At 46.0% G+C, this 26,820-nt stretch overlaps 3 protein-coding genes across 4 annotated transcripts in view; 2 read left to right on the forward strand and 1 right to left on the reverse strand.

Annotated features, from left to right (window-relative positions):
- Positions 1 to 17,253, forward strand: part of FILIP1L (filamin A interacting protein 1 like) — a 381,420-nt gene extending 364,167 nt beyond the window's left edge. For both annotated transcript variants that reach the window (XM_068270686.1, XM_068270687.1), the window contains exon 6: positions 16,877 to 17,253. In XM_068270686.1, the coding sequence (XP_068126787.1) occupies positions 16,877 to 17,056 (180 nt within the window). In that variant the 3' untranslated portion in view covers positions 17,057 to 17,253. The remainder of the gene's footprint in view (positions 1 to 16,876) is intronic.
- The window catches only part of CMSS1 (cms1 ribosomal small subunit homolog), a 426,354-nt gene that overhangs the window by 393,020 nt on the left and 6,514 nt on the right, over positions 1 to 26,820 (reverse strand). The gene's annotated exons all lie outside the window — the stretch shown is intronic.
- TBC1D23 (TBC1 domain family member 23) overlaps positions 23,269 to 26,820 on the forward strand; it is a 119,189-nt gene continuing 115,637 nt past the window's right edge. The window contains exon 1 of the mRNA XM_068270690.1: positions 23,269 to 23,469. The gene's annotated coding sequence lies outside the window, so the exon portion shown is untranslated. The remainder of the gene's footprint in view (positions 23,470 to 26,820) is intronic.

Raw genomic sequence — 26,820 nt, forward strand, 5'->3', positions numbered from 1 at the left:
GACCTGTATAGAACTGAATGAGGCTACTATAAATGAATGTTAGACATGGGAGAGGGCTGCACAAGGAATAGGAGAGGGGGTGCTGCACATGGAAGGGAAGCTGCAAGAGAGTTGGCCTAGATGCGGAAAAAGAATAACTCAGACCTTGATGATGATTGGCTGATTTCAGACACTCTTACATTCTTACATCCACATTCTTATATCTACAGGATTACTTTTATACACAGCTGTTCCATCCAAGAACTGAACTTAGCAAGCACCATACAATAATAGTAAATAACGCTTCTGGTTTGCATTAGATCCACATAGTCCATAACTCAAATCTAATGACTTGCAACAGCTTCTAACTGGAGATGCTTTCAATGCAGATGCACTAGTAAGGAGAAATCTGGAAGCCTTCATGGCATTTAGGTTAATTTCCTTCACTGCCCCTCTGTGAGGAGATGAGACAGCGTGACGTGAGGAGGAAGGAACTGCACTGACCCTCATGTTTCCTATGTTGCATTATTATTCACTTCATCCCTTAGCAACCCCATTTCTGCTAACGTTCCATTTTGAGCAAACACTTAAAGGCTGCAAATATTTTTATTTAGCGAGGGCTGGGAGACCTTGGGGTGGATTTGATAACTTCTACTTTGTCTACAAAAACAGATGTTAGAAATTCCGCATAACTATTTAAAGAGACACTGAAGCGAAAAAAAAAATATGATATAATGAATTGGTTGTGTACTATGAATAATTACTAGAAGATTAGCAGCAAAGAAAATATTCTCATGTTTTTATTTTCAGGTATATAGTGTTTTTTCTAACATTGCATCATTCTATAATATGTGCAGATTACACAACACTCTGCATTCAAAATGATTCTTTCAGAGCAGTCTGTGAACTAATGACCTCTCCTCTGGCAGAGAAAAAGTAAATAGTTAACTAACAGTTGAGATAATAAAAGTCAGAAAACAGCCCTCTCCACCACTTTGAAAGTCGTAGAGATTAATGGCTTTTTTGCATAGAGATAACAACTGGAGTTTCTTAACTCTTCCTGTACTGGAAACAATTACACTGATGTATCTGATCTTAATGTTTTATTTCTTAGCTGTGCTACACATACAAATCATAATATCATCTTTTTTTTTTCGCTTCAGTGTCTCTTTAAGAGGAACTATCGCGAAAATCTTAAAATTTAAAAACACATACAAATAAGAAGTACATTTCTCCCAGAGTAAAATGAGTCATAAATTACTTTTCTCCTATGTTGCTGTCACTTACAGTAGGTAGTAGAAATCTGACATTACCAACAGGTTTTGGGCTAGTCCATGTGTTCATGGGGGATTCTCAGCATGGCCTTTATTCTTTATAAAGACATTCCCTGAAAATGATTAATACAAAAGATGCTGGCCAGCCTCTCTGCTCGCTGCACACTATGTTGGCATTTGGATGGAGCAACTGCCTTTCACTAAGTGCTTTTAAAAATAAAGAAAACCCTGAGAACTCCCCTATGAGAAGATGGGCTAGTCCAAAATCTGTCGGTAATGTCAGATTTCTACTACTTACTGTAAGTGACAGCAACATAGGAGGAAAGTAATTTTTGGCTCATTTTACTCTGGGAGAAATGTACTTCTTATTTGTATGTGTTTTAAATTTTACGAATTTCGCGACAGTTCCTCTTTAGGACATGTTACTAATAAAATCATTTTAAATGAAAACACGTGAAAAAGAAACCAAGCCAAGAAGAAACTACTGTCTTAAAGAGGAGCTGTAGTGAAAATAACACAATAAATAAAATTGTTTAATTTTTACAACATTCAATCATCAATTATTTTGTCAGTGTTTTCCCAATTGTAAAACCTTTCCTCCCCCTGATTTACATTCTAAACTATCACTGGTGGTGATATCTTTAGGCCTGTCAGGTTATCTGCACTGAATGTTCGTTACTGAGAGTTCTATGCACAGAGGGAGATACTGCTTGCTTGGCAGTTGGAAAAATACATTATTTCCCACAATGCAATTAGGTTCTCAGACAGGAAACTGTCAGGACTATGGTCGTGACATCACATTGTGAGAGGGGTTTCACCAAAATATCAAACATACAGACCCCCCTGATGATCTGTTTGAGAAAAAGTAAAGATTTCTCGTGGGAAAGGGAATGTCAGCTATTGATTGGGATGATGTTCAGTCTTCTTTCCAAAATGTCCTCTTTGAGGTACCCATAAATCACTCTTATTGTCCCTCGATCAAATAAACAATTGACTTTATTGTTGGTGATAAACTACAGTGTGGGGGCTTTCATACATACCCGTGCAGACAGCAGAATTGGCTTCTTCTACCTCCACGGCAGCGGCGATGTAATCCCGACAGGTCTTCTTGGTTCTAGGTATCCAGGAGATCATGTCATTCATCAACCCTCTTCTACCAGCAGCTGTAAGGCCCCGTTCACACTGCACGCGTTTCCAGCCGCGTTTTGGAAACGCGTGCAGGTGGCCCACACGCACGACATCAGACATTGCATAGAGTGCAATGTCTGATGTTCACACTGCATGCGTTCCGGACCTGTGCGGTCCGGGAACGCATGCTGCACGCATTTTTTGTAAAAATGCGTGGCTGTCCCATTCACTTTCCAGTGATGGGATCAGCCACGCAACGCATACGAACGCGGATGGCGTGCGTTCGTACACGTTGCGGTCCGCATGCGTTGCGGTCCGCGTTCTGCAGTCTGAACGGGGCCTAATGCTTAAATGTTCTGGATCCTGATCACACGTCCTATCATGTGATCAGATGTGATTGGGACCCAGAAGACCTGTCCGAAGTTCAGAGCCGCTGGAGGGGGAAGAGAAGAAGTTGTCCGGAACAGGTAACTATAACTGCTCCCTGCTGCCCACTCATTGGGCTGCACTAGGCAGCCAAACAAGATATGCAGACAGAGGTTTAGGCCTGGATCACATCTGCGTTTTTTTTACGGAACGTATACTTTAAAAACCGAACGGATGTGAAAGGATCCAATGTTAACCTATTGACCGGTCAAATGCGGCCGTTGGTACGGATACGTTCCGTACGTTCCGTTCCCCGGACCCAAAAAAATGCTGCAGGCCCTAATTTTGCGGACCTTTCTGCCCAGCGGAACGGAACCGGACAAAAAATGCTGCAGCATTAGGATAATGGGGAACGGAACGTTTCTTCACACTAGTGAAGAAACGGATCATTCCACAGGGGGGATGGGGGGATGTGGCGGCGCGAACCTGAGCGGTGGGAGGGTGAAGGAGGGAGCAGCAGCCAGGCAGGTGGGTGGTTGAGCCGGCAGGAGAGGCATCCGTCTTCTGCATCCGGTTCCGGTGAAGCGGAGACCGGATCCGCTCACCGGATCCGTTTGGTTCATTTTTTCTAATGTGAATCGGGCCTTAGAATGCACAGCAGCTTTCAAACGAAAATATTTTGGTTTGAAGCTGCTAATGGGTGAAGACATGGATGTATCCAACCTATAAGAAAGTTATGCTAATTTACGCAGAATACTTTAAAAATAATGAAAACAAGCATATAAGAGATGAAAAAGGCCAGAACTTTCCTCGCTGGATAGAAATTGAATTAGGGCGATTACGCGGTTCTGCGAGGATTTGTTCAGTATTCCCAGCCGCAGGCTTTAATCAATCCGTACATGTCGCCGATATTAATGCCGCATTCTTTCGTCCTGTTTTGCGTGTTTCCTTTAGTTCTCGAATGCCAATCGTTCCTATTATCGTTATTTATAAACTAAGGCCTCTGCTCTTTAAAATGCACGCTCTCGTTTTTTTGTAATTTTGTTCCACTTTAAGTGAATAACGTGGGTGTGAAACGCGAGGCGAGATGAAGGTCGGCACATTACGGCGATTTCCTGCCAGCGCCGAGCAGCAGACACGGCTGACACGCCAGACTTGCTCGTTTTCTCGTATTCCAGGACATGACTTGGAAGCTGAGGAATGAAGGCCAACAAGAATGTTCGATAATTAAACACAACCATTGTGAGGCCAGTCAGTGTTTCCACAGACTTGATATGAATCTTTAACCCAACGGCAGCCGGTCTCCAACCACGCCAAAACCAATCAGTAACTTCCCCTGCTGCGAATCGACCGACACAATGACTGAAGGCACCTACTGACATGATAAAGTGCACCTGTCACAAGGAGAACAAGAGGTTTTTACTTACCTGGGGATTCTTCTTCAGGATCCATGCGGTCCCCTCCTTTCTGCCACTGTCAGTGCCAGTAAATTCCACGACTAGCTCCGACTACAGTGCACGTGCGGCTCCAGCCGTGCAGATCCTCTATAGCACTCCTGTATTTGGTAGTGTTGTACACCTCTGCAGTTACGAGCCTTAAAGTGAACCCGAGGTGAGAGGGATATGGCCGCTGCCATATTTATTTCCTTTTACGCAAAGCAAGTTGCCCGGCAGCCCTGCTGATCTTCTGCCGCTAATACTTTTAACCTTAGACCCTGAACAAGCATGCAGCAGATAAGGGGATTCTGACATTATTGTCATATCTGACAAGATAAGCTGCATGCTTGTTTCTGGTGTATTTCAGCTACTTCTGCAGCCAAAGAGACCAGCAGTTTAGAAGGAAATAAATATGGCAGCAGCCTCCATATCGCTCTCACCTCCGGGTTCACGCAGGCGCAGAACATTCCCGGCAACAGGAGCGTGATAAAGGAGCATGCACAGTAGCCCCTGGGCCATAGATTTGAATTTGGCTGCAGAAGCACATTGGATTGGACGGGCAGGACGCCAAGGAGCTGACAGACTAGAGGGGGCCGGAAGATGCACCAGATAAGTCCCTACTGTCTCAGGTTTATTTTAACCCTTTTGGGACCGGCTGCCTAATTCCCCTTAAAGGACTTATGAGCCCATATCCTTAAAAAAAAAGGTCTGTACCTGTATGCCGTTTGAAGGCACAGAGGACGCTATCCGCGCCCTCCGTGCAGCTCCGCCTGAGGAGGCCACGGCTGCGCAGTCTGCACCGACACGAGTGTGGCTGCGCAGCTCTAGGGCCTCCCTCCCCGATCCACGCTACGTAGCGTGGATCGGGGAGGGAGGTCCTAGAGCTGCGCAGCCGCACTCGCGTCGGTGCGGACTGCGCAGCCGTGGCCTCCTCCGGCGGCCATATTTGAGGAGGCAGGAGAGGGGGGGGGGGGGGTCGGGGTCCGGCCGGGGGGAGGACAAGCAGCGGGGACTCAGCGGAGCTGCACGGAGGGCGCGGATGGCGTCCTCCATGCCTTCAAACGGCATACAGGTACAGACCTTTTTTTTAAGGATTTGGGCTCGTAAGTCCTTTAAGGACCAGGTGATTTTGCATGGGGGGGCGCGTTTGGGGGGGGGGGGGGTCAGGCAGCCAGATCCCTGGTATGGCTAAGCTGGATATGGTGTCCCCCTCCCCCCCGGTAGCCGGCAGCCATTACTCACCTCCCAGGCTCCGCTCTGGCCGGCATCCCCGCTCGTACCGACATTACATTCCGGGTCGCGGCTTGATGACATCATTAATGTTCCCCCTACCGCCGCAGCTCTAACAGTGATCACTACGATCCTCCGGCGATTTTAGTAATCACATGATCAGGAGCCAATCGCAATGGCTTCTGATCACTGAGGGGAGATGTCAGCTATCAAATGAAAGCTTAATCTCCCCTCTCGGGTGCGCACGACCACGTCAGGGGGCGGAAACGGCGGGTGACGTAAATCCTACGCCGCATCAGCCTAGAGCAGCCACAAGTGCGGCGTAGGATTTACCTACGGCGGTCCCGAAAGGGTTAAAGTACTGCTCTGGCATTCCTAGGCCTGTGAACAAACTCTGCTGCAGAGCTTGTTTTAATCTATGTAAAAGCTTGTTCGTTAGCTGATGTAACACGGACTGTCACTGCTACAGGCTACAATCTTCCCAAAAGAGATTCAATCTATGCCAGAGAGCCATGTAGTCTGAACTGATGATGCAATCCACTCAGCTGCAGCAGCTCCGCCCACTGAGCCTAAAACCGTACCCTATTAAAGTGGATCTTTAACCCAGGATTGAACTTCATCCCAATCAGTAGCTAATACCTCCTTTCCCACGAGAAATGTTTACCTTTTCTTTATATAAAGGGCAGGGTATCGGGACAGAAAGAAGCATGGGTGGATCTACCATGAAGCCACTTGAATTACATGATTCAGGAGGCAAAATCTAGTCGACGGCGTTTGGATAAACAGTTTGGGCCACCTGGCACCTGCCACCCACTCATCCCCATTTGACCGAAAGCACATGCCGGCCTTCCCTATGACATGATAAGCAGGTGAGGTGTCGATATGTGCCTCTTATAGAGGCATGCTATGGTAAAACACCATCATCGGCACGAGATCACCATGGCCAGTTAGAGGGGAAGCTTTGGCACGTGACCAATCAGGCGGGGGTGCTGGCACCAGACCAGCCAATCACATCCTTGCTAACTGATGCCGATGGTCTCACGGGCGGGACCACAGCATCACCACTGGTCCAATCACTGCACTCGGTCAGTAGCAGAGACATCTAATAGGTCACTGCTGCTGATCGGGTGCAGTGATTGGCCGGTCAAGCAGCAGAAACTCTAGATCCAGCCTTGTAAAATCTGGCTATACATAAGGCAGGAAATAAGGACAGACAGAAGTAAATTGCTTACCTCACCCTCTCTTACTGTGGTCAGCTAATCTGCAACATCAAAGCGATCGTGCTACCAGCTAATGACCCTCATTATGCCCACCCTCCCCCGGCCCTACAGGGCAGCCATTTTATACAGACACCACAATAGAAGGTTACAATTATATACCATATCAGAGTATTTATTGAGATCTGATACGCTTTGGGATCTCATTGAAGGAGAAGGTTTCCACTGTGCCTGCACAGAATTCTCTCTGCTTTCTCGAATTTCCATGCGTGAAACAGGACTTCCGTCCGCACGGCGATACCCCCAGAATTCCTAGCTGGGCAGCCAGTCCTGTCCTGCCTCACGGCTACTGGCCTGCGCTCCCAAGTGACACTGAAGCATGGGAAATCCAGGTCGTCCTAGCAACGCTGCAAAACAAACTGAACAAGGGTCAGCGTGAAGCGTTGCTGCATCCCACGCGCACAAAAAAAGACGATTATGATGGGGCTACGGCCTTGTGGCAAGCTTGGGATGAAACATCTGCTTGCTTGGAGATGGTACAGCTCAGTTCATCGCACCGCAGTTTCCATATGATGCCAATCACGAGTTGTAATGTGTGAGTAACCACAAGGAGATAGATTACAAGCCTGTGACCAAAATCCATCGTTTTACTGTACTGGAAAATGTTACAGCATGCTAATGTGACAGAAACCAGCAACAAATTCACAACAGCTGGACGTCTTTTCATCCCTCAGACCGTTTGTTTAATTTTTAAATTGTACCAGTCACCTCCACACAGCCCGCTCTCAAACCTCAACAATGCCAACCGCCGGGCCAAAGGACTAGCCGCATTCTTCCCGAACAATGCTAAACAAAATGGCTGCTGTGCTGCCAAGGTGCAGTGGGTTGAATTTAAAAGAGGGTTGTAACATTCAAAAATAAAAAATTGCCAAAAAATACGTAATGCCCCAATAATATACAGTATGAAAACGTTTGTTTTCTAAACTAAGTCCTTATATGTCCACAAAATAGTTACTTACTTTTTATCTGGTCTGGGCGCCTTTGCATAACTGTAGGAACTGTGCAGTGCCAGCGGGATTGTGGGAAGGTTTTTTTTTTTTTTTTTTTTTTTTAGCAACAGTAACAAGCTTATCTCAGCATGCAAATAACAGAATGTTCCTATTACAGATAACCTAAAGACACTATGACCAGAAAAAGATAATTGAATCCCCCCAACCCTTTGAAGAGTTTACACAGTGATGCAAGCCTATTGTCTAGGATGTGTGCTATAGTGCATTATGCTGGGCATACACGGCTCGTTTCTTCTTATCAATCGAGCCGCTGATGGATCGATTGATCATTTCCGATCAGTCAGATTGCCCGCCGGATCGATTCCGCGCTCGATAACGGCGGGCAGAACAATAGAAAAAACAAAACGCTGATTAGCGCTGATTAGAAAGCGGGGACAAGCGGGAATCAATCCGTGCGGACGAGTGGTGACGCGCCGGCATCCAGCCGCTATCTCGATACCGGCGCACTATCTAGCCGTGTATGCCCAGCATTAGTGGCTAGCTCACACCAAAAGCACAATCCTCAATAAGACAAAGCGGAAGGGCATGCAATCATTTTGAGCTGATGCAGGATTATGCAAATGTTGTAAGCACAGCTTGAAAGTGGACCAATCAAATTTTACCTCAGCAGGACTTGATTGGTTCATATTCAAGCTGCGTACATTAGCATATAAAATGCGCATGATTCTGCATCAACTCAGAATTGTTTCTGATAGGCCATCCCTAGTTTTAACCTAAAAAGCAGGGGGGGGGGGGGGGGGAAGAGAGGAAGCAATGCTGACATGAAGAGTAGCAGATTACAGTCAGTGCTGAGTAATAAGAAGCTATTTCCTGCTCGCCATCATGTCAGGAAGATTTGACATTTTAAGTGGAATTCCCGTTAACCCTTCTGCATTATTTACATATAGACTGTAGTAGTGCCTGTGTAAGCATTATAATCATTGGTGTAATAAATGATTCAGTCAGCTAGCTTTTGCATTAACAGTTCCCAGTTACCCATGATCCTCGTCTGCAATGATGCCAGTATTTTTCAACATTATTATGGCATGTAGCCTTTTAGTAATGACTGCAGCAATCAATTATTACAACCCCCTCCCCACTGTGGGTATCACCATCTGACATACCCCCTGACACAAGTATGTTTGTTAGGATTACCCTAAGGCTGCTTTCACACTGAGTATCGCACCGCTAAAAACGGCCTTTGCAGGGACATGCGTTGCATTAATGCCAAATTTGGGTGCCAAACCACCACACTTTAAAAAAGAGCTCGCTACTGCTCACTTCCTGTGGCAACAAGCAGTACTGCAACCAAAGATGTTTAGGAAACAGCCATTGGGCCATTTATAACCTGCAAACAGGATGCACATCACAATTTCGCGCATGCACACCCCAACAAATTTTAAAAACTGAGTTACTATTGACTTACAAAACTTCCAATATCACTGTGTCAGCCTCCTACACACTGCAGACTTAAAAAGGATACTTCAGGCACATAGCATCACATTCAGTGTACTAGACACCATAGACTTTCATTGCCTTAGAGTCATCTTGCGCAGCCAAGAGTAACGCAATGCAGGTTCTGACGCACAGTGTGAAAGGGGCCTAATGGTATATAAATGCTTTAATCTTCTGATTAAATGTAAACACTTATTCAGGTTTTTCTCAACCAGGTTAGCTGCGCCAGATGTCCATACACAGGCAATCCAAATCGAATTACCTTAAAAATAAAAACACAGTGAGAGGTACACTCTGCAAAACACACACAAGGGTGAACTGTGGAGGCAATACTCACTATGAGAGCATACCTCGATTTTTAAGGTCATTCAATTTGGATTGCCTGTGTATGGACGTCTGGCACAGCTAACCTGGTTGAAAATTATCTGAGACTTGTCCTCATATATAGTCAGCAGCCGGCATTAACAGAGAATAAGGATATCAGAGACTGAGCGCAACATCACGGTGATACACTTCAGGTTTGTTTACATACGATGTATCATATTTTTACTGAGCAAAACTAACTTTGAGGCTCCGCCCACACTGGGTTCTGAAATGGTTATATTCCGTGGGGTATGTAAACAGATTGCATGCTAAGCATGGGATCCATTACACTTGGCCCTTAGGGCCTATTTCTATAAGCACACGTTCGAATCGCGTCCGGAAATCCGCATCCATTTTTAATGCGTTTCTTAAAAACACATACTTGTTTTCATACAAAAATTCACGTTACGGTTTGAAAAGTGCCTAGCAACATCACGTCATGTGTACTGCCCAGCAATTCATTAGCATAATTCACTTGGAAAGGACGCTGTGCATGCTGGTTACATTTGGTTCAGAAATACAAATTTCCGCATTTGTAATGCGAATACATGCGGTCCCACTGACTTACATTAGCCGCGATTCGCATCCAGATCACATCCAGATGCAAAAGAAATGCAGCATCCGGGTTTTTTCCGCATGGCGTTCAAAAATTCGCTTTGAATGGAAATAGCTCCATTCCCAAACGTGTGTTGCATTTTGATTGCAGAAATTCGCATCCAGAATCTGCACGTAGTGGAAATAGGCCCATAAAGCTGATGGGAATGGAAGCAGAATGCGTAGCCCCCGACCGGTACCATATAACCGGCCACACCCTTTCAATCGCAAACGCCGCAGAATGCTTTTTTTTTTCTTTTCAATGCTTCAGCAAGTGAGCACAGACCGTGTTTAACCTTCTGCCGCCCGCGTCACGCCAACGGGCGCGGCCGCGGCGGCAGCCCCAGGAACGCCTAACGCTGATTAGCGTAAAGTCCTGGGGCTCTGTTTTGCATGAGATCGCGTGCACAGTGCGCGCGCATCTCATGCTCGGAGGGCGGAGCTCTGCCCCGCCTTCTGTTAGACGGCGATCACGCCGTCTATTTACTTGGTGCAGCGCTGCGATGAGCAGCATCGCTGCACTGGGGACAGCCGTGTGACACGGCTGTCCCCATGGGGACAAGAGAGCGATCGGCTCTCATAGGCAGAAGCCTATGACAGCCGATCGCCATAATTGGCTGGCTGTGGGGAGGGAGGGAGGGAGGGAGGGAGGGAGGGAAGAAATTTAAAGTAACAGGGTTTTTTTTCAAACAACAAACAAACAATAATATTTATTTTAAAAAAAATAAACATGGGGGGAGCGATCAGACCCCACCAACAGAGAGCTCTGTTGGTGGGGAGAAAAGGGGGGGGGGATCACTTGTGTGCTGAGTTGTGCGGCCCTGCAGCTTGGCCTTAAAGCTGCAGTGGCCAATTTTGCTAAAAATGGCCTGGTCACTAGGGGGGTTTAGCCCTGCAGTCCTCAAGTGGTTAAGCTCCATCAAAATGCACAGTGCTCAGTATACAGGGATTTGCATGCAATAATCACGCAACAGCCTGCACAGGAAGCATAGGTGTCACCAATCAATGTAGGTACAGTACTGATAGTGTACTCCTCTGTCTACATTTCTATGCAGTCTGGATGATGCTATAGCATTGCAGCCATGCACAAGCAAGTTGCAGATGACAGGCAATTCTCTCAGTGATCAGGCAGCAGCTTACGTCTCACCAGCTGGAGCTTTTAAAGGACAACTGTAGTGAGAGGTAAATGGAGGCTGCCATATTTATTTCCTTTTAAGAAACACAAGTTGCCTGGCTATCCTGTTGATCCTCTGCCTCTAATACATTTAGCCATAGACCCTGAACAAGCATGCAGCATATCAGGCGTTTGACATTGTCAGATCTGACAAGCTTAGCTGCATGCTTGTTTCTGGTGTTATTTTGACACTACTGCAGCCAAATAGATCTGCAGGGCTGCCAGGCAACTGGTATTGTTTAAAAGGAAATAAACATGGCAGCCTCCATAGCCCTCTTGCTACAGTTGTCCTTTAAGGTAATCCACACAGGCCTAGAGTAGTGTACAGGCTACATACAAGTGGCTGCCCGCCACCATGACCATGGCTCATGGGTCTCCAACTGACGTATGACGCATGTACCCGCCCATTTTCCACTATAGCTAGATAAAGAATACCGCAGCGGCCAAAAAACAGGTTTACTATAACAGATGTTCTATTATATTGGGGTTTACTATACCAGACATTTCTCCCATAAACTTATAATGGTGCTTGGTCGAGACCTGGACATTTAGTTTACTATACATGAATATTTACTATAACAAGATTATACTGTACATAGATGAAAGGAAGCTTTCCTAAACAGGCCTAAGATATAGCAGTCTGCAAAAAGGCTTTGAAGATTCAACTATGTACATTCAGCAACAAGAACGACAACAGGAATCCATGTCAAATCCAACAGCAAATGAGATTTCACTGTCAGGAATTCTCAGTGTCTGGCAGATTCCCAGCTCGTGTTTTAGTCAGAAATCTCTATATCCATCTATCACATTATTTACACACATTATTTACAGCATATCAAAAAAGTGAGTATACTTCCCACATCTTTAACCTTCCTGGCGGTAAGCCCGAGCTGAGCTCGGGCTATGCCGCGCAGGAAGATATCTCAGCCCCTGGTGGGGCGATTTTCTCCATTTAAAATGCTGTACGCGCAGCTAGCACTTTGCTAGCCGCGCGTACAGCTTGATCGCCGCCTCTCTGCGGCGATTGCCCGCACGCAGCGGCGCAAGAGGCCCCCCCCCCCCCCCGCCAGAGCCCTGCGCTGCCCGGACCAATGAGTTCCGGGCAGCGCTATGGGCTGGTAGGGAGGCGTCTGACGTCAGGACGTCGGCTGACGTCCATGACGTCATTCCGATCGTCGCCATGGCGACAGGAGAAGCCAAACAGGGGAGTGCGTTATATACGCGTTCCCCTGTTTGCTATTGATGCCGGCGACGTTCGCACTAGAGGGACACATGCGCTCTCGTGGTGTTTCATGTAGCTACCACTCTGGTAGCTTTACATGAAACAAAAAAAAAATTTAAAAAAAAAAGGATTTTTGCCTATTTGGCAAAAACAATTAACCGCCAGGGAGGTTAAAGGACAACTGAAGTGAGAAGACTATGGAGGCTGCCATGTTTATTTCCTTTTAAACAATACCAGTTCCCTGGCAGCCCTGCTGGTCTGTTTGGCTGCAGAAGTGTCTGAATAACACCAGAAACAAGCATGCAGCTGATCTGTCAGAACTGACAACAATGTCAGAAACACCTGATATGCTGCATGCTTGTTCAGGGTATGGGGCTAAAAGTATTAGAGGCAGAGGACCAGCATGGCAGCCAGGCAACTGGTATTGCTTAAAAGGAAATAAACATGGCAGCCTCCATATACCTCTGTCTTCAGTTGACCTTTAAGAATATGTTATTATTATTATTATTATATCTTTTCATGGGACAAAACTGAAAATCAGGGATGGTCGGAAATGCAGATTTCTGATTCCGATGGAATTTTGTTTTCCAACATGTAGAATTGCGGAATTATTTTTTTGTTATTGTTGTTAATAAAGTTTGTTATGGTGATTTACAAATTACACAAAGTCCACTTTACACGTCATCCGCAATGAGTACATGTTATTAAAGGAAACCTAAAGTAATAGATAGCCCGTGTTGTGACAAACGATCCTCCGGTCCCCTGCAGTGACTTACTTTCATTTCTGGTTACTCAGCTCGTCGCATGCGTTTGCGATCACGCTCCCGGCAGTGGGGGCTAATCAGTGGGAGCGTGATTGAGGACGTGCATGGCCAGCCTCCCCCACGGCCTCAGGGGAAGTTGATGCTGCCTCTTGAAACTTCCCCCACGCAGAAATGACATCATTGCGATGGGATAGGGCTGTTCCTATCGGCGGGTCGTTCGTAAGTCGGGGACTACCAAGGATGGTTGTATGTCGAGTTATTGAAGGGACAGCAAATTTACACTGTTACACAAGCTGCACTCTGACTACTTGACACTGTATCAAAGTGTCATATCTCCAGTGTTGTCCCATGAAAAGATATAAAATATTTACAAAAATGTGAGAAGTGTACTCCCTTTTGTGAGAAATTGCATTTACAAACAGATTCAATCCTGAATGTAACATCTGACAAAGGACCAGAAAAGAGAGACTGCTGCCACCTTGTGTCTTGATTTCACACATGCGACTTTTTTGCAGCTGTAAAAAAAAAAAAAAAATTGTCCAACCAGAAAAAATAAATAAAACAAATAAGTAAGCATCAGGTAGGTACCTTTCTCTCCTGCATACTCACATATCCCAGTTGATCCAAGGGAAGTAAAAAAAAATCCTTTCAAGGCCTGGGTCTTAACCCTCTGGGCGATACAATTACATCGCCCAGGAGGGGGCGCAGCACTTTTAAATTTTTTTTTTTTTTTTAAATCATGTAGCTAGCCTAGCGCCAGCTACATGATAGCCGCTGTGCAGCGGCATCCCCCACCCCCTCCGATTGCCTCTGGCGTTCAGCGCAAGCAGGAGATTCCGTTCAGAACGGGATCTCCTGCTTGGCTTCCCCCGTTGCCATGGCGACGCTCGCGATGACGTCACAGACGTCGTGACGTCAGAGGGAGTCCCGATCCACCCCTCAGCGCTGCCTGGCACTGATTGTCCAGGCTGCGCAAGGGGTCTGGGGGGGGGGGCTGCGTGGCACGGCGGGTAGCGGCGGACCGGCGGCGATGATTGGAAGTTACACGCAGCTAGCAAAGTGCTAGCTGCGTGTAACAAAAAAAAATTATGCAAATCGTCCCACTAGGGCCTGAGAAATCCTCCTGCGCGACATACCCCGAGCTCAGCTCGGGATTATCGCCCAGGAGGTTAAGGCAGAGGGTTAGCAGGGCAGCCAGGCAACTGGTATGGTTTAAAAATAAATATGACAGCCTCCATATCCCTCTCACTACACTTTAACGGGAACCAGATATGGGGTTAAAATGAAAAAAAATATACACACCTGGGGCATCCAGGAATTTTATCTGGCTGCCACTAGGAGTTGGGAAGGAATATTTTCCCCATAGGGCTCGTTTCCACTATAGCGAATCCGCATGCGGGCACTGCATGCGGATTTGCATACTTAATGTTAGTGGATGGGGCTGTTTCCACGTGTGCAGCGGCGGCGTTTTTCGGTGCGGGGCATGCGGCAGGAATGCGGGCGAATCGCCGCTAATGTATTCAATAGGGAAATCGCATGCGGCTTTGTCATGCGGATTCCCCCGCGATTTCGCATGAAAGCCAATGGAACTTAACACGGGCAGTGACATGGTTAAATTTGCATGGCTCCTTGCCATGCGAAATCGCATGCGAAATCGCGGGTAAATCTGCATGCGGAAACGCAGCCGCATGCGATTTCTTCAGCGGTGGAATCCAGGCGATTCCGCACCGCTACAGTGGAAACAAGCCCTTAAAGTGTACCTGAGATGGGGCCACAGAAAAAAAAAATGTATACATACCTGGGGCTTCCTCCAGCCTGAACGCCCCCACCTCCCGTTGGTCCGCAATTGGCCCTGGAAAGTCCTCTGGTCCGGGGCCAACTGTGCATGCGTGGCCTGGCTGCACGCACGCTCCCGCCGCGTTCACGCCAGGAGCGTTCTGTGCTTGCAAAATTACACAGCACTGCGTAATAGATAATATTACAGACAACCATAACGTGCAACTGACAACACAATGGCTATCATTCATAAAGGAGCTGTCGGTAAGGGGAATCAATGCGGGAAAACACCGCTGCCGGTATTTTAGACTTCTGGGTGGGCATTCATAAACAAGTATCCATGTGCGGTAGCAGTGCGGAGATTCCCCGAACTAGGCTGGCGGTAGGCAGGCGGTAGGCTTGCGGAGACACGGAAGCTGCCGAGTTGATACATTTCTCCGTGTTCCGCTCTGCTGCAGCTGCCTGGGAGGTCTGTGTGTCTCCATTCACTTGCATTGGTATCGCCACATCAGAGGGAGCGGAACTTCCCGACCTCACACCGCTTGCGGTGATCTTTATGAATTAACATTTTGCTACATTTGTTTCGGTAATCACCGCACAAGGCGGTGATTTATCACTCTGCTCGGTAGTGTCATTTTTTCATGCGGAAAGAGCCTTTATGAATGTTGACTTTGCTAAGTGGTCGGTAAAGTCAGCTGTTTTAAGCATTTCCGCATGCGGAAATGCTTTATGAATGATAGCCAATGCAGGTAATAAACAATACGATTAACAATGCCAGATCCTACACTGGAGAGGTAGTCCCAATAATACAAGTTCACATTTATCTGTGGCTAGAGTACACAATCATGTATGATACACAAGGAACGATGGCCCTGCCAAAGGCTTACAATCTAGAGCAGGCATGGGCAAACTTGGCCCTCCAGCTGTTGAGGAACTACAAGCCCCACAATGCATTGCAGGAGTCTGACAGCCACAGTCATGACTCATAAAGGCAAATCCATTGTGGGATTTGTAGTTCCTTAACAGCTGGAGGGCCAATTTTGCCCATGCCTGATCTAGAGGGAGGGGGTGGTGGCAGGAAAGGAGGGGGGCTGCACTGAGAGGTTCTCGGCAGAGAGAGTTAGGGCTTCAGTGGGGTGGAGTAGGCCTTCTTGAAGAGGTGAGTTTTGAGGGCTTATTTGAAGGTGTTGAAGGAGGGGGCAAGCCTGATGGGCGGTGGGATAAAGTTCCACAGGATGGGGGCAGCTCTACTGAAGTCCTATAGGCGTGTGAGATGCGTGGGGTAGTTAGGAGGAGGTTGTTGGAAGAGCAAAGTGGCCAACCAGGTGTATTTCTGCTGACCAGGTCAGAGATGTAGGTCAGGTCAGAGGATGTGTACATAGATTTGTAGGCTAAACATAGGATCTTGAAGCTAATTTTGAGGCAGATCGGGAGCCAGTGTAGAAATGAGCGCTAGCATCTAGTGATTGGTTGCGGATACAAGTCACGGCCATAAGCTGCCTGTGTGACAAGGTCCTGTAAGGCAGAGTTCCCCAACCCTGTCCTCAAGGCCCACCAACAGTGCATGTTTTGTGGAAATCCAGAGAGGTGGTTAATCCGCTCTGCTGAGACACTAATTACCTCACCTGTGATTGTGTGCGGTATCCTGCAAAACATGCATGTTGGTGGGCCTTGAGGACAGGGTTGGGGAACTGTGCTGTAAGGTACCAGGAATGTGTATGTCCCCGCAGTATGCTGTTTTACCCTTATTCAGGGTACAGAGAAGCAGGTGTGAAAAAACTACTGGAAGCTTTCCATGCACTTTGACAATAGCTCAGCGTATATAAACCCGCTCTCCATTGTTTTTCAGGCTTCTGACGACGCGCCGAGTGGCAACGCACCTACTCGGATTCCAAAACCCAAGACCGGGACGGCGTCCAAACTCCCCATTAAGAAGCCTGTGGGGAATGCGGTGAGTGCGGAGGTCAGCAGAGAGAAGCCACACTCATCCAGAACCATGCCTAATCTCCACGCTGCTACCAAGAGGTGATCCGGTGACATGTAGAGCGCGGATCCCACCCTGCTTCCCACCTAATCTGCACTAACGGCACGTGACGGCAACGTCATAGCAGCAAGTGACAGCAACGTCATAACAGCAACGTCACCCCATAGAACTCTCCCCTGTTCTTTATAACCTCTTTGTACTGTAGATTCCTACCTAGGACGATGCATTTTGCGTGTGCACTTTGTATTAATTCTATTTTTAATAAATAAACAGTTTTAAAAGAGCGCAGAAGGAATCAGTGTTCATTACAATAAAAGCACAAATGTAACAAAGTTACAACAGTAGAATCTCTTTATAGTAAACTCTGATATAGTAAACATCTAGATATAGTAAACTCATACCCTAGGTCACAGAAAATGTTTCTGTATAAATACTGTATACGATGTATGACCAATTCTAATGTAGTAAACTTCTAATATAGTAAACTACTTTTCCTGGTCCCTTGGAGTTTACTGTAAAGGGATTCTACTGTATCTCCGTAACAACCTCCTCCCACTTTCACTACACAAGTATTAAGGCTTGGTTCCTACTTGGAAAGGATGCAAAACGGCAGGGTAAGTGGCTGTGCATCCGCTCTGTCACTTCAAACACCAAAACTCATGCGTACCCCGCAGCTGCTGTCTCCTGAGTCCTGAAGATCACAGACCAGAGGACGGTAGGAGCTAGTGATGGGTCGTTCGCGAATGAGTCGGCTCTAAGAGCCGGCTCTTTGCTGCGAACGACAAGAGCCGGCTCTCAGTTTTAAAAGAGCCGATGCCTCAGCCGCCCCAAACAGCTCTGATTTGCTGTGTAATAAAGGGCGCTGAGGCATGCTGGGAGATGTAGTCCGCCTCTCGCAGCTTGTAGGAGTGTATGGGGCGGAGCAGAGCAGTAGCAGGAGGAATTGCCCAAGTCAGAGAAGCAGTCTGGAGTTGTCATGGAGATGGGGGCGGGGCTTTTACTCCGATTCTGAGTGGTGTCTAGTGATATTTAATGAAGAGCCGATTCAGAGCCGTAAGAACCGGCTCTTTAATGGGAGCCGATTCAGAAGAGCCGATTCTCTGAGAAGAGCCGGAATTCCCATCTCTAGTAGGAGCATGGGGCTCCTCATAGGATTACAATAGACCAATTCTCCCTAGCAACAGGAAGGATTTTCTTTGGTCCACCATGAACCAATGAGAATCCTCCCTGTTGCTGACGCTTCCCATTGGCTTTTTGTAATCCAATGGGGATCCCCCCCATGCAAGGCCAGATTTATATTTATTGTGCCCCTAGGCCAAGTATGTTGTGTCTCCCCTTCCTTGTGCAGAAGCGCTCCTCCCATTCCCTGCACAGCCCCCTCTTCCATGTGTAACATTCCTGTTCAGCAACCCCTTTCTTTCGTGATCAGCTCCCTTGAGCATCAGTTTCCTTTTTTTCATGTGTTGCTCCCCATTTTTAGCCCACAAAAGTGCTCAGCACTTGCAATTGCACTGGTGATTTATAATGTGAACAAGGCCTTACTTTGATAAAATGTCAATAATAATTCAGTTTGGGAGAAACCTCTACACTACAGCCTAGAAAGCTGTAACAGAAATAACTTCATCTAAAATACAGCTATTTACTGACATCTGCTGGTACCACCACAGAATTACAATATAGCAACAATTCAGTCCTGATTAATGGTATTAGAAGGTCCGTTAAGATTTTTATGTAGTCTCCATTGGGATATTGGGATATTACTGACTACCTAAAGCACAGGCGTCGAACTCCAGGCCTGGAGGGCCAGATCCATGCCAGTGTTTAGGATGGACTGAGAAAGAGAGGAATGTGTTCTACCTGATGGACCCCACCTTTCCTGATTCAGTCCCATCAATTCATTTGAGCTGTGTCAAAAATGTGTGAGGACCTCGGCCCTCGAAGGACCAGCTTGACATCCCTGACCTAAAGTAAAAAAAGACAGGATCTGTCTTAATGATACAGGACTGGGGTGGGGTCTCAGGGTTAAATACTTACCTTATTCCCCAACCCCCAATTGCGTGGCATTTTTGTTTTCTTCCAAACCTCTGCCGAGGCTCTGGCCACCCCCACCTGCTGTGGCCCAACCCCGGCTTGGCAGCCACGGCCAAATTGGTGGCTGCTGAGCTAGTTGCAGGCCACAGTAGCGCAGGCGGAGGCAGGTGCTCAGAAAAGCTCTGGTAGGGCTCAGTCACACTATGAGCGTTTGCTGATTTTTTTAAGCACTGGCAATTTTGCAAATCGCCATGTGGCCTGGAACTAGAGCGGTTTTTTTTAGCATTTAAGGAGCGCTTTCAATCGCTAGCGATTTCCCTAAATGCTCTGACAATGTAAATGGATGGGAATGATTCCACTAGAGCGATTGCGATTAAGGAAATCGCAATTGCGCAACATGCAGCATTTTTGGGAGCGTTTCCATTCTAATGAATTGAATAGAAGCAGGGAAATTGCTCCCAATATTGCTTGCAAACCGCTATCACAAATCGCTAGCAATTGCGTTTTGCGCTTTTTAGTGGGTTCCAGGCTTGTGTAATGATTTCCTATGACAGTGTTCACATGTAAGCGTTTAGATTTTCTTGAAATCGCAAATGCACTACATTTACCATTTTCTGAGCACTTTGGCTCAATGGAAGGTATAGGGAAATTGCAAAGCGCTTTGCATAGCGATTTCCCCAAGCGATTTTATGAATAAAGACATTGTATTTTGTCATTTCCGGGTACAAGAATTCACTTCCTTCCTGACTGACTTCAGGAAGTGAAAAAAAAAATCATTGCTGAGCAAAAGCGCTTAGAAAACCGCTTTAAAAAAAGCCCAATAAATCGCTCCGCACTTGCGATATCGCTAGTGATTTATAATGTGAACAAAGCTGTAGTGTGCGCCGTCCTTCAGGCCTTGTTCACATTAGAAATCGCCAGCGCAATCGCTGAGTGCTTTTCTGGGAGCTTTCCGAAGTGCTTTCTGGGCGATTTGCGATTTCTTAATCACTTTTACAATCACTTTTTAATGCTCCTTTCTTAGGTTTTGTTTTTATTTTACTTCCTGATGACAATCAGGAAGTGAACTGTTTGCCCGGGAACTGATTAAAGGGGCACTACAGCGAAAAACTGTAAAATTTAAAATATGTGCAAACAGAGAATTAAGAAGTACATTTTTTCCAGAGTAAAATGAGCCATAAATTACTTTTCTCCTATGTTGCTGTCACTTACAGTAGGTAGTAGAAATCTGACAAAAGTGACAGGTTTTGGACTAGGCCATCTCTTTATAGGGGATTCTTTGTAGTGCGCAAGCGTAGAGCGCTCCTGGCCACCAACCACCCCAACCCGGAAGAAGCGTTGGAGGCCTATTAAAAGGTAAAGGAGGAGCATTGAGCATGAGGAGAGCTTCCTACACATGCCTGCTCTCCCGTTTTTACATTTGTGTCAGCGCTAAGGTATCCTTTAATGAGCTGCGAGTAACACCATCTCATATACCCTTTGACACTTACATATTGCTTAGGAGTACAGCATCATTGTGTATAAATATTTATCAAACATTCCTTTACTTTTAATTAACTATAAATACTTATTCAGGTTTATTTAAATATGGTTCATCTTTTTTTCACCTCAAAACTTAATATAATGGATTGACAACGAAATGTTCATCAAGTACTGTATTTTTTGGACTGTGAGGGCTGGTGCACACCGAGCGGCTTTTTGGGCGTTTTCAGATCCGCTTGCGGCTGCGGATCTGCTTGGTCAATGTATCTCAATGGGGTGGTTCACACCAGAGCGGCAGGCGTTTTGCAGAAACGAAAAATGCCTGGGTGAGGCATTTTTTGGATTTCGGATGCGTTTCTGCCTCAATGTTAAGTATAGGAAAAACGCAAACCGCTCTGAAAAACGGCACTTCAGAGCGGTTTTGCAGGCGTTTTTGTTACAGAAGCTGTTCAGTAACAGCTTTACTGTAACAATATATGAAATCTACTATACTGAAAACCGCAGCAGCAATCCGCAAAACGCTAGCAAAACGCCTCATAAAAATAAAAAAAAGCGTTTAAAAATCTGCTAGCATTTTGCGGATCTGCTAGTGGGTTTTGGTGTGCACCAGCCCTAAGACTCACTTTTTCTCTCCCAAAAGTGGGGAAAAAAAGTCACTGCGTCTTATAGTCCAAATGCAGGGAGTTCCTGACTTGTGAACGGCTGCCAATACAAACCTCCAACCCGCTGCAATGTCGGTGACTCCCTGTACTGTGCCCATGCAGAGGAGGACACATGGGGACAAATGGAGGACACAGGGGGACACAAAGGGGCATAAAGGAGGATACAAGGGGGGCACAAGAGGTACAAGGGGGCATGAGGTAAAAAGGGGAATAATCCACAAGATGCCCCTTCACCATGGATGCACCAGGTTTAGTATATATTTTTCCAGCTGGTTTTTGTCCTCTAAGCCTAATTGCATCTTATAGTCCGAAATATATGGTATCTCTGTGCCCAACTAAAGTACCCTCTGGGGGACACACACCTTGGGCCTGATTCACAAAGCGGTGCAAAGTGTTTGCACGCCAGTGAAAAGCCCTTTATCACGCCTAAACCCTAAACTCAGTTTAGGCATGATAAGAAAAAACTTGCGCGAATTTTAGGTGCGCAAAGTTTTGCGCGCGGTGTGCGCGATGCGCCCATTAAACCCTATGGGCGCTGCACGCGGAGTTGCGCGATAAAGAGCACAAATCAGTGCTAACTCAGCGGTGCAAAGCTTATCATGCCTAAAGTCTTTTAGGCGTGATAAGGAGTTATCACCGCTTTGTGAATCGAGCCCCATGTGTTGAGAATCTAGGTTATAGCGCATTCTCAGCAATACAGCAGCATGTGCTTGCTTATGAAAAACTAGATTACTTTTACCAAGAAAACCTCATCATACTCGATACATGCACTGCCTTTGCCGAGGTTCAATGCTGCATTGCCATTCTGACTGTTATATCACTATACAGCATATATGTCAAACTCTGGCCCACAGAGCCATCACATTTGGCCCTCAAGTGGTTTCCCCACTTTGCATTATGTCCACTTTAGACCACCAGGGAAGCTATATTGGGGGTGATTCAGTAGGAGACCTTTGGCAAGTCTCCCTTACACTGCTACTGCCAATAGAGCGCGCCCTAGTGGCTGCTGCTCTGCTCTGGCGCTTTGAGTCCGCAAGGAGAAAAGCGCAATATAAATGTTATTTGTCTTGTCTTGTCTTATGGGGGAGAGAGGATAAAATCACTAGACACCAAGGAATTGTATAGAAGGAGGGGGTCAACAGACACCAGGGAACTGTTTGTGGATACAAAGGGGGACCACTAGACACCAGGCAAGTGTTTAGCAGTAGGAGGAGGACCTCTAGACACCAGGGCACTGTATAGGGGAGGAAGGAGGCCAATAGACACCAGGGCACTGTATAGGGGAGGGAGGAGGCCAATAGACACCAGGGCACTGTATAGGGGAGGGAGGAGGCCAATAGACACCAGGGCACTGTATAGGGGAGGGAGGAGGCCAATAGACACCAGGGCACTGTATAGGGGAGGGAGGAGGCCACTAGACACAAGGGCACTGTATAGGGGAGGGAGGGAGGGAGCCACGGGACATTGAGGTCGGCCTGCGACTTAATCTTAGTGTTCAATTTTGACCCACTTTTTATTTGGGTTTGACACCCAGGCCCGGATTTACATCATAGGAGCCTAAAGGCACAGATGTCCTGGCACCCTAGACTTCGCCCTGCATGAGCCTACAAACCACCGCAAAAAACGCACTGCAAGTGTGCTGGCTGCCCCAGCTGTTACTTCTTCCTTACTTCCTTTGCCCATCATAGGTAGCTACAGGTGCCCCTAAGTATTAGGTAGCTACAGGTGCCCCTGACTGAAGGAAGAGTAGGCCAGTGTAATGCCAAGAGCAGAGTGAGTAGTCTCATATACACTCTCATCAGGACTCTGCATAGGGAATGAGAGGGAGGCACTCCAGGAGGGGTGTTTGAGCCGCCTTTCAATCCTCAGGCGCCTGTAGGCACGTGCCTACAGTGCCTTATGGTAAATCCAGCCCTGTTGACACCTCTGCTCTACAGCATGTATTTTGTTCAGGTAGTATGGAACACAGTCACGTTGTCCTTTTCTGTCACGCCCCTTTTCCGTTATGTAAATGTTTCCACTCCTACTTTCTGTTGGCAGTTGCACGAGCAGAGCATTCTGGGAAAGATATCCGAGGTAACTGTTTTGCAGAGGTTTGGGGAGGAAAACACTGTTTTTTGACTTTCACCAGTATATGTATCTCCCAGCATTACATCTGTATTGTTGCTCTAATAAATGTGGATGTGATCATCAAGATACAGACGTTTGGAATGGCTCTGCTGTCTGCCTGAAGCGATGATATTGGTGAATCTCTGCTGCCCATGATGACATAAGGAACCTCAGGTAGGAGGTTACCATATCGAGAACTGAAGAATAATACACATACAGTATCTTTTCATACTTGTGTAAGAATGCTCTCCCAAATATGGTTTCATTTAAACATAACAGTTAAAGTGAACCAGAGACAAAGCACCCTCATGCATTTTCTCATATATATCAGTGGGAACATTAGAGAAAACACCTACCCTGCTCTCCGTTTCATTCTTTACTGCTCAGCCTGCTTGTTACCAGCCCTGATAAAATCCCTGACTGAGCATTCAGTCTGGCTTTGCTCAGGAATCATTATAGCTGAGTCTGTCTTCTCTGATGTCTTTTAAACCCAAGCCTGCCCCCTTCTGGTTCTGCTTTTGTGTTCTGTATAGTCACAGCATCACAGTGATGTGATGGGAGGAGCTACTAATGTAAGGGTATATTGAAAAATGTCTTTTTTTATCTATATTAGTTAGTCAAAAGAGGTTTTTAGAAATGGTGATTTCATTTTGCACACAGCTCACTAAATAATATGCTTTTCTGATGAACTGTTTTGCATGGAGTTTTAGTAAAACAAAACCCACAAAAAAATGGCACACCAGAGCGGCGAAAATACCAGATATAGTATTTAATTTTGTAAAATCTAGTGGGGAATATGTTTACTTTGTGCCAAAGCGTTCCATCTCTGGTTTCCTTTAATTGATTTCTACAGAATTTCTTCTTTTTTTTTTTTAAATCTTAGGCCTCTTTCACAGTGGGACGTTAAAGTCGCACGTTATAAAAAATTATAGCGCAGACTAACACACAGCAATGCAAAGTCAGTGCGACATTCACAGTGCACACGTTGCGTTGTGTGTAGCGTGTAGCAATATTTACAAAGTGCTGCATGCTGTGCGTTTAGCAATACATTTGCTGTGTTATGTGTGTTGCACATGCTCAGTAATATTTTAATTTTTTTTAATTTATTTTTTTAAATGTAACGTATGCGTCGTTTTCGTTCCATCAGTATGTGACGAAAACGGCGCACCAAGAGACACATAACACAGTGCAAAATAACATCCAATTGTATAACCTACATGCGCTGCATTAGGGGCACGTTGTGCAACTTTAGCGTCGCATCAAACGCAACGTCCCATTGTGAAAGAGGCCTTCACACATACCACAATGAATCGACAGTGACAAGTTCAAAAACCACCTAGACAGGTATTCCCTGCATAAGCATGCCGCATCCGGACAACCTAATCTGCCGAACAACAAGATCAAGCATCTCTCACATACATCTGGTTGCTCAAAAAGCATCTATTATTATTATACCTCCCAAGGAGAGAAAGACTGTATCTAAGCACACCATACTGCAGAGGCTCTGGTGACTTCATGTACATAGCATAATTCTAGGTTACTCATCTAATCCTATGCTACTCAGAATTCATAATGAGGCCTGGTACCCATTAGCAGCCTTTTCTAAGTGCTTGTGATTTGTAAAGCTCTTGCTAATGCAATGCTTTGGGTGATTTTTTTTTTTTGATTTTTTTTTTTTAAACACATCACTCTGGTGGGATCGCACCCATAGCATTACATTAGCAAGAGCTTTTCAAATCACAAGTGCTTACAAAAGGCTTAGAAAAGCACTGCTAGTGAGTTCCAGGATTAACTCTAGCTTTTTTTTTTCCAGACTGTATTTATGAGGATGGAAGAAAGGTTAATATGCCCGAAATAAGCCAACATTGTCACCACAGGATAATTACAGCTTACTGTTATATGGCCTTGTTCTTATTTTTTTTTTTTTTTTTTTTTTTTAAAGTGTACCTTAACCACTTCCCAACTGAGGGGTTTTACCCCCTGACCACCAGAGCAATTTTCACCTTTCAGCGCTCCTTCCATTCATTCGTCTATAATTTTATCATTACTTATCGCAATGAAATGAACTATATCTTGTTTTTTTCGCCACCAATTAGGCTTTCTTTAGGTGGGACATTATGCCAAGAATAATTTTATTCTAAATGTGTTTTAATGGGAAAATAGGAAAAAATGTGGGAAAAAAATTATTATTTTTCAGTTTTCGGCCTTTATAGTTTTTAAATAATGCATGCTACTGTAATTAAAACCCATTAAATGTATATGCCTATTTATCCCGGTTATAAAACCGTTTAAATTATGTCCCTATCACAATGTTTGCCGCCAATATTTTAGTTGGAAATAAAGGTGCATTTTTTTCAGTTTTGCGTCCATCCCTAATTACAAGCCCATAGTTTATAAAGTAACAGTGTTATACCCTCTTGACATAAATATTTAAAAAGTTCAGTCCCTAAGGTAACTATTTATGTATTTTTTTTAAATTGTAAATTTTTTTTTTTTTTTTTTTTAATTACAAAAAAAAATAATTGGGGAGTGTGGGAGGTAAGGAGTTAATTTAATGTAAAACACGTTTATTTGTGTGTAAAAAATGGTTAGGATGTAGTTTTACTATTTGGCCACAAGATGGCACCATTACCAATTTGTTTCATACGACCTGCAAGCGTCCTTCTGGACTCTTGCAGGAAGTAGAAAGAGGCTGGGACTTTGTTATTTTTTCACAATGATCGGGCTGCTCAGCCGAGCGGCAGCAGATCATTGCGGGGCTGAGATCAACGAACGGGAATGGATTTTCCCGTTCATTGATCTCCGGGCGAGCGGGCGGCGGCGTGTTTACTAGCGGCGGGCGGCGTGTTTACGAGCGGGAGCGCGGACAGCGGCGGGAGTGCGCAGAGTACGGATTTCTCCGTCCCTGGGGGTGAAAGGATGGAAAAAGGGGCGGAGAAATCCGTACGCGCGGGGGTAAAGTGGTTAAGTGTCCCAAAAAAAATGAGTTTTACTCACCTGGGGCTTACCTCAGCCCCCTGCAGCTGATCGGTGCCCACGACGAGTCGCTCTGATGCTCCGGGTCCCGCTGGCGGCCACTTCCGGTTTCGCCGTCAGGACTCGTCAGGCTGGGGAACGCGGCTGATACTACGCGTTCCCAGCCAAAATAGCACCCCTATGCGGCCATATGTCCGCATAGGGGTGCTATTTTGGCTGGGAACGCGTAGTATCAGCCGCGTTCCCCAGCCTGACGGGTCCTGACGGCGAAACCGGAAGTGGCCGCCAGCGGGACCCGGAGCATCAGAGCGACTCGTCGTGGGCACCGATCAGCTGCAGGGGGCTGAGGTAAGCCCCAGGTGAGTAAAACTCATTTTTTTTGGGACACTTAAGGTTCACTTTAAGGCAAAATGTTATTAATTTTTTTTAGAAAACATAAATAATACAAAACAAGAAATCACAGCCCACACCCCACCCAAATTCCAACTGCCCCCCTCCTCCCATAAAGCCTCATCTACACGGGTAGATGAGGCTCCGATCCGGCAGCTC

This window comes from Hyperolius riggenbachi, chromosome 2, assembly GCF_040937935.1.
Source record: "Hyperolius riggenbachi isolate aHypRig1 chromosome 2, aHypRig1.pri, whole genome shotgun sequence".
Classification (NCBI taxonomy): Eukaryota; Metazoa; Chordata; class Amphibia; order Anura; family Hyperoliidae; genus Hyperolius; species Hyperolius riggenbachi.